The following is a 7,863-nucleotide window of genomic DNA, read 5'->3' on the forward strand; positions in this document are numbered from 1 at the left end:
GTAAAATGGAACTATTTGCTACTAAGCAATATCTGTCGGTAATATTTAGGTATCTGTCGGTAATAGTTAATATTAATAATAATTAGGGAAAAAAGAAAACATTACGAAGGAAATACTGGTAAAAATAAAATTGTCATATTTTATTTTGCATAAATGTAAAATACAACATGTGTTATGTATATTTACTTAATCATACATTATAGATTAAACATATCGAAATATAAACAAAGCAATAAATTCAATTAACAATGAAATAAATTATCAATAAATCAATAAACAATACGCAATAAATCAATTTACAATACAACTTGAACAAAAATTCTAATCGCAGCTAAATCTTTGTGCTGGTTTTATTTATGTGATTTTATACACTTTCCTGAAATTCAATAAACTGTTCGCCGAATTGTTTTTTAGTCATAATAGAGCCTTACATTGAACCCTGGCTGAGGTGATATTTTGTACAATAAATTCTTTGCAGTTTTTTCAGGGCGGGGGGGGTTAATATTAATTTCAATTTTAATAATACGTGATATTACTCAATCTTGTTCAATGTAGGGCTGTGTTATGACTGAAAAAACAATTCGGCGCACAGTTTATTGAATTTGAGGAAAGTATAAAATCACACAAATAATACAAGCACGAAGATCTAGCTGCGACTAGAATGCTGGTTCAAGTTGTATTGTAAATTGATTTATTGCGTATTGCTTATTGATTTATTGCTAATTTATTTCATTACTAATTGAATTTATTGCTTACGTAGAAAGCATTCTACTTTTACATATATGTAACATACATGATATGTCTGCTTATCGCAAACTAGGATAAATGAAAAAAATTGTAAATTATGAAAATGGTGCTGTTTTTTTAAAAAAAAGGATTTTAACAAAATTGATTCTATTGTATGCGTAAGAAAAAAAGTAGTTAACTTATTAATATTGCAATAATCCTAGTTTATGCGATAAACACATATGTATTTTACATATGTGTGTGTGTGTGTGTGTGTGTGTGTGTGTGTGTGTGTGTGGGCGCGGGCGCCACAACATCCTTAATGGCATACCCGGTTGCTCGGAATCAGGGCGTGGTATTCCCACGCTGAGATTATGAAGAAAATCATGTGAAGGATGGCACTAATTTTTGTGATGTTTTCTTCCAATGCTACTTTTTTCTTGATGCTATTGTTTCTTAATAATGCTAGCTCCTTTTCTAATGGTACTAAACATTCTTGCAACTCTTTCTGTTGTCCAACCTGTGAATGATACAATTATTTGAATTTAATGAAAGTTTAATAATTGATTTAGTAAATAATTAACATAATAAAATAAAAATTTAGTTATTAAAGTTATTTATGTTACTATTGTATAAACATGTTTACATAATTGGAAATGTACAAATATAACTTACAACATAATCCAATTGCTGCCACTCGATTTTCACTCTTTCAACTTCTTGATTCAGCATTACTATTTTGTCCCCATTTGTCCCAAGCATTAACTTGTGTCGCTTGATTCACAAGTACTTATTCTTGCTCTTTCAACTCCAAGGTCCATTTATTAATACATTCTTCGAGTTGACAGAAATTAATAGCCCCTGATAGAATACCGCTCATGGAATTAACGCTGCAATAAAAGATGTTTGTAGTTAGCTAAAATTGAACTGCGAGGTAATCAAATGTCTTATTGGTAATGAGCAAAAATTGATCTTTCAAACATAAACTTTGTCTGTTTTTTTTTTTTTTTTTTTACGAAGGTAGAGGAAAATCTTCACAAACCTCCTTTTACGACCAGTGACAACCAGTCAGACCAGAAGCGGAGAAGCGGTCCATCGAGGACTGACGTACCGGTGCTATCCTTCTCCGATCGGCTATTCTGACGGCCGTCACCCGACGAAGAAGGAGAAGACGCCCTGTTGCCCGTACACCAGGGTGTGGAGGATTCGATGTGGGTACATCGCTGCGATACTACCCACATCGCCTACCCCCTAAAAACCTCTCCTTATGCGTATGTGCCCTAAATTTTGTGATTACTTACGTAGTTTACTTACGTACATTACTTACGTAGTGGTGGTACTTAACGAAGAATGAAAGATGCTGCTATACTTATTGTAAAAACGGCAGAAGTAGTTGGAAGTAGTTTTGCTGAAAGGAAATTCTGTGAAGGTAGTCGTCGACGTTTCCATTCCAAAATTGAATCTTGCTGTAATTGTCGCGAGAGTGATTCCTCCAGTGGTTGAGGTTGTGGTTGTACCCGTTTTCGCGGCGTCGAATGAAAACCCTGGCGCCGCGGATGCCGGCGCTGTACTACTAAAAAAGCTAAAGCTCGGCACACTCGTCGTGGACGTTGTAGACGCAATCGTACTGTCAAGACCAAATTTAGTTCCAGTGATGATGGTGTTTGGAGTACCAAAGGTGAAGGTGGTAGATCCTTGAAAGTATAATACATATTAGTATTTATCTTACAGAAAAATATTTTCAAGATTATTCAAGTGGCATCATTGGCAGTTTTAATAAAATACCATTAACGGTTCTAGTGTTTAAAATATACATACACACAGTAAAACGCTACATTCTCTTAACAATTGTTTTGCTTACGTGCAAAGATGAGTAATGAGAAAAATCAGCATATTGAAATTGGCTTTAGGTCTGAAAAAACAATAAAAAATAGTCTTTAATTCTCCTTCATTTATGATAAAATAAAATAAATCGAGATAATTGCATATGGTCAGTGATATACAAAGTCAAATTTAACTTACTTATGGCAGTGATATCAATGGCAGTGATATCAAAGCAAAACCTTTTTCCAATATCCGATGTTTGTCGTATACAAGACGCTAGTGTAAAAGTTTCCTTGCTGCGAATAGAGAATAGTGAAATAAAAAGTAATTTTTAAAGAAAATTGTATACTCTTAATAGTTCATACTCCGATCTTATATTTAAAATTATTTTGAATCTCTAGTAAAAAATCTGAAGATTTTATTAAAATAATCAAATTCAATAGATCAAAAAGTCAAAACAATTGTATGAAATTTTGAGCTCTCGATTCAAGCAATGTTTATTATAAAGTCGAGTTGAAATCGGAAAAGTACTTACGCTTTGTCGTTAAATAATTCCTTAGATGAAATAATTTATTTCTTTGTTTTTTTTTGTATTTTAACGACATCCTTTTGGCTTGGTTGTAAACAAAATTATTTTCGTAATCATGTTCTTCCGTCCCATTAATGATTTTGTTAATATATCTACACCATATAAGAAGGTATTGTGCTGCTGTGTCCTCAATTAAATTATCAAGTAGTATGGAACAATGTGTTGAAAATTTCGAAAAAGATTCTAGGTATAAAAAGCTCTTTAGTTTTTTTTTAATTTCTATTTTATGGCAGAAGTTTACAATTTTTAATTCTGCTATTTCCAATGCTTCGTGAACAGTTTTTGAGATGTCGTCGTGTTGAAGATTTTGTACACAAGCCTCGCACTGCGTTGCACATTTCGTTAAAACGTTTTTTATTATTTGCTGTGCATCAACATGCAGATAACATTTTGTTGCAAATCTACAAGGCTGTGTACATTCTGAGTATGCATTTATTTCTTCGTTATCTTTTTCTTCAGTTATTTCACTTGTTGACATCATCTTTAATAACGATAATGATGTTCCATCGTTATTTTCTATGCAATTGGCTGAAATGGAATGCTTCGATGTCAAGTTCGTTATTACAAGTGTTTTAAATGATGCAACAAATTGATATGGTGTTGGATTATTATTCCTGTGCCCGTGATCTCTAATCTAGCTAAAACAGTTTTCTACAACATCTTGGTTAATAAATCTTAAATTAAAAGAAGAAAATCCATTCCTTTGCAGTTTGTTCCATAAATTCATTGCGCCTCGAATAGTCCATACCCAATTTACTAGGCATTTTGTATTACGTCTGATATATTTATGAGTTCCAATTTCAACAAAGTCCATTTTTCGAATTTTTTTTACTGCGTTTTGCCAAAATGCTATGTGATTGCTAGATGAGCTTATTATACTTGATAATGATTTACGTTCTTTTCTGTTGAAAGAGTCAAATAAATCGTCAAAAAATAGTAATGTATCTGCTGTTATTACAGCATTGGGCGACAAGACTATTTGTCCTTTAGAAGTGTCTACAAGACCTGTAATGAAAAATGATATTAGAGTATTATGTGTTGTATTTTGTACAAACTTTTTGTAAAAACTTCATAAACCGAAAATACTTTCTTTTCAATGATTATAGTATTTTACCTTGATTCCATGTCAGAATGACATCAATGAAATTTGCCACTGTATGGCTGATTACTTGTGTCGCATATTTTACTCTCATTTTGGGAATACAATTTGGAAAAATGTGTTTATTGGTCAATTTTGGCATTTGACGTTGTTTTAAGAAAGAATATTTATCTATTTCATAAACAGTAATAATGTCGTTCCATGAGGCGAATTGTCTCTCAGACTCTTTTTTAAATTTATCAACAACCAAATCTTTTGTTAGCAAATTATTGCGTACACCTTTTTGTAAGTGTACATAATCGTACAAAGGTACAACTTCACAATTGGATACGATAAATGTATTTTCTGTAAAAAAAGAATGTATATTTGTATATATAACAACATAACATATATAATAAAAATCAAATAACTTTTATAATATGTAACATTAAATATTTGATACATTTTTATTTACCAGGAATCTTATGTTGCTTTATTCGTTTTTCATTTGCCTCTTTTATTAACATATTTATGGCTGCAACATTTGGCCCTCCTTGATCGCAGACGGTAGCAACAGGTTTAAAACCGCATTTTACTATCATATTCAGCCATTGTTTAATGCACTGTACTAGTTGAATACTTCGAGTTGCGCTTTCACAAAACCCGTATCCAAGAGCCATGTGATTCCCCGATGCAAGGCATCGAATATAAAATAAGATTGCGTGATCGGCAAAGTTTCTTTTTCTGCGCATTCCCCAATCTTCAAATCCAATTATTATATCTCTTTTTTTATCATAATGTACGGCAGGTTTTAATGACATTTCTTCCCACAGTAAAACTACGTTTAAATCTCTGGGATCTACTTCCTTTGCAACTAACTTCAAATATTTAAACGTAATCATATTGCACCCTGCATTGAAAGGAATACGTTGTAATTGCTTATTTAAAGTAGTTATAGAAGGACACAGCAAGTATTTGGACAGAAAGGAGTAGGATGAACGAGATCTACGGTATAATCCTATACAAAACATCTTTTCTTCCAGCGTAAAACGTCTCATCTATAAATAAAGTTAGAACAATAAAATTTACAAAAATTGAGAAAAATAAATACAGTATAGTCTCCTTAACTTTGGTTCTATGGGGCGATAAAAGCGGAACACCAAAGTTATAGAATACTCTCACCACAGCCCGAGTTTACGAATCACCTTGTACTTAAGCGAATAAAGTACACGGTGATTGGTAGACTTGTGCTGTGGTGAGGGTGTTCTATAAAAGGAAGGGATGTAATGTTAGTATTTGTAAAAATACGTGTAAAGAAATGCAAAGATTATAAAGGGCTAAAGTTAAAGAGGTTGTACTGTATATACAATTTAAAATTAAGTAGATAAATATATACAATTTTAAAAATGTCATAAAAATTTAGAAATGGATATTAAAATTTGGATTTAGGAATGATGTACCTGTTGTGCTACATGATTATTTCTGACAATCATATTTACAAAATTCTGCCGCACATGTGTTGTTGCATCAACATTCCCTTTATAATTACTTGTACTTAGTTGTATTATTTGTGACTTGTTTTGTTTTGTAGTCTTAAAACGTCTCTTTTGCTGTCTTTTAATTTTTTTCATTTTAACAATTCTATCATATAACTTCCTAGCTTTAGGACTTAATAAGATTTTTCGAGTAACTTCTTCAAGATTGGGTCGATCTTTAGCTTGAACTTTCAATGTTTCTTCAATATTAAAAATTTTTTCTTGTTGCTGCGTTAATGTTTCTTGTTGCTGTGTTAATATTGCTTGTTGCTGTATTAATATTTCTTGCATGTGTTGTAATTGTGTCTCGCTATTTGTAACCAATTCTTCATGTTTTTCTTGTGAAATTGTACTTTGTTCGTTTAATACTTCTTGTTCTTGTTGTTGATGTTGTGCTACATGTTCACTGTAATCTACATTTTCAACTGATTCTGCTATATGTTGCGGCACATTTACAAATGGAATATTTACAGATGGGACAGCAAAATGTAATAATATCCTTTTTGTTCCAGATCCGCTATAATCGTTGTCACAAAAATGTCTATAGCATACTCTCAACTTTTTTATTTCTTTTTCGTTTTCTAATGGTTCCATATGCAGAATCATTTTTTTCGCCGTTCGGCATTCTTTGGAAACTCATGACGAGGAGCTTTGTAGCCCGAAGAACATCCAGAGACGCAACAATTTCTCATATTTCTAAATAGTCAAATAACAAGTTCTCATATTTATAAATAGTTGTTATTAAACTCAATTGTTATTGGTTTGGTTTTTTTTTCTTTTACGTTATTTTAGGTTATATAATAAAATTCACTTACCTTATCAATAGGTTGTACGGGTAGGCCTCTAAACTACTTCTTTCTCTTCTTTCCGGACAAAATCTGAACACTGTTGAACACTGCTGAACACTGCTGAACACTGCTGAACACTGCTGAATACTTTTGAAATATATTGAAATATAGATCTGCGCACGTTCTGCGTTGCACATGGTTGCACATGTAACGAAAACAAAGCATGAACCAGTATGTACCATGCGAGATTTATCAACCATTTTACCGACAGATATTGCTTAATAGTTCCATTTGGCCTAGGGTGGTACAGCGAGGACGCCACAAACGCTGTCTACAAAATTTACATAAGAGATTATAGGCCCTGAGCTCGGTCTGTAACCGACTGCCTGTCAATATGGCGACGCTTGGCTTCTCTGGTCGAGGCCCCTATTTCGAACGCCGCCATGTATCACTCCGCCAAGATGGCGGTATTACCACAACTGAGCGCGGGAAGGCGCATTTGAACTTGTGGTATTTTTAACAAGCTATGATTAAATGACATTTTGTTGTGATTAATTATGCAAATATTGATATATTAAGTGAAAAATTAAAACTGTTTAGCGCGTATTGTTTGATTGTGTATTATCAAGTATCTTAACCTATTTTGTGGTATACTTTATGTTTATAATTGTGTATTTTAAAATGATAATAATACTGGGTACAAAATAATAATTATAAAAATAAACTGATAATGAGAATATTTATACATGTTGAACTCTTAGCTTTAGTTTTATCAATTTGTTTTGTTGGACGGTATTTGGCTGTTGTCCGGATCTCCCTCTTTCCCTGACGACGCTTCTGTCGCGTCGATCCTCGTCGTGTGGTCGCTTGTCACATCGTTGCGATCGTTGTAGGATTCCTGGGTAGTTGTGGTCTCCGCTTCCTCCGGAGTGGTCTCCATGTTCGTTTGGTTAGTTTTCGGGGTGTTTTCCTGGGTTTGCAGATCCATTTTAGCCTCTGGAGAGTGTTTTACGGGGGGCTCCCCTTTGCTTGGAAGTCTGTTTATTGTGACCACGGGTAAATTTACCCGCGGTTGCACTTTTCCCGCCAAATTGCTGTTATGTGATGACATAACAGCGATTTTTGTACTTGGTGACGTTGGATGTTTCGTATAAATCGTATATTTTTGTGACAGAACTTTATCTTCTGTAATTTTTGGCGATGCTTTTATGAATTTACCTGCCTGGTCCCTTTGTTTAGTTTTCGCAATTGATTATTTTGCTTGGGATTTAATTACCTTTGGTTTCTTTTCGTAATTCAGTTCTTCGCTTGATGTGGATGCTC

The 7,863-nt window shown here is 33.2% G+C and overlaps 3 protein-coding genes across 3 annotated transcripts; all 3 read right to left on the reverse strand.

The window, feature by feature from the left end:
- Positions 1-866: 866 nt before the first annotated feature.
- Positions 867-1,891, reverse strand: LOC120356782 (nuclear pore glycoprotein p62-like). Its single transcript, XM_039452677.1, has 3 exons — positions 1,769-1,891; positions 1,402-1,616; positions 867-1,246 (listed from the first exon to the last, which is right to left on the reverse strand). The coding sequence occupies exons 2-3, from the start codon at positions 1,486-1,488 to the stop codon at positions 1,046-1,048; spliced, it is 288 nt and encodes a 95-aa protein (XP_039308611.1). The 5' UTR covers positions 1,489-1,616; positions 1,769-1,891; the 3' UTR covers positions 867-1,045.
- A 2,249-nt stretch (positions 1,892-4,140) lies between these two features.
- Positions 4,141-5,497, reverse strand: LOC120358419. Its single transcript, XM_039452675.1, has 2 exons — positions 4,693-5,497; positions 4,141-4,583 (listed from the first exon to the last, which is right to left on the reverse strand). Exons 1-2 carry the CDS (start codon positions 5,273-5,275, stop codon positions 4,240-4,242), a joined length of 927 nt encoding a protein of 308 aa, XP_039308609.1. The 5' UTR covers positions 5,276-5,497; the 3' UTR covers positions 4,141-4,239.
- Positions 5,498-5,662: 165 nt separating this feature from the next.
- Positions 5,663-6,904, reverse strand: LOC113003718 (reticulocyte-binding protein 2 homolog a-like). Its single transcript, XM_026134322.2, has 2 exons — positions 6,568-6,904; positions 5,663-6,448 (listed from the first exon to the last, which is right to left on the reverse strand). Exon 2 carries the CDS (start codon positions 6,356-6,358, stop codon positions 5,663-5,665), a length of 696 nt encoding a protein of 231 aa, XP_025990107.2. The 5' UTR covers positions 6,359-6,448; positions 6,568-6,904.
- Positions 6,905-7,863: the final 959 nt, after the last annotated feature.

The sequence above is a fragment of the Solenopsis invicta genome, chromosome 8 (genome assembly GCF_016802725.1).
Source record: "Solenopsis invicta isolate M01_SB chromosome 8, UNIL_Sinv_3.0, whole genome shotgun sequence".
Taxonomy (NCBI): Eukaryota; Metazoa; Arthropoda; class Insecta; order Hymenoptera; family Formicidae; genus Solenopsis; species Solenopsis invicta.

Excerpts from the sequence above, each read along its gene's own strand:
- LOC120356782 (XM_039452677.1), bottom strand. The coding sequence starts at position 1,488 with ATGCTTGGGACAAATGGGGACAAAATAGTAATGCTGAATCAAGAAGTT. Across the intron at positions 1,247-1,401 it reads GGCAGCAATTGGATTATGTT|GTTGGACAACAGAAAGAGTT; the intron begins GTAAGTTATATT and ends TATCATTCACAG.
- LOC120358419 (XM_039452675.1), bottom strand. The coding sequence starts at position 5,275 with ATGAGACGTTTTACGCTGGAAGAAAAGATGTTTTGTATAGGATTATAC. Across the intron at positions 4,584-4,692 it reads AAAGCAACATAAGATTCCTG|AAAATACATTTATCGTATCC; the intron begins GTAAATAAAAAT and ends CTTTTTTTACAG.
- LOC113003718 (XM_026134322.2), bottom strand. The coding sequence starts at position 6,358 with ATGATTCTGCATATGGAACCATTAGAAAACGAAAAAGAAATAAAAAAG.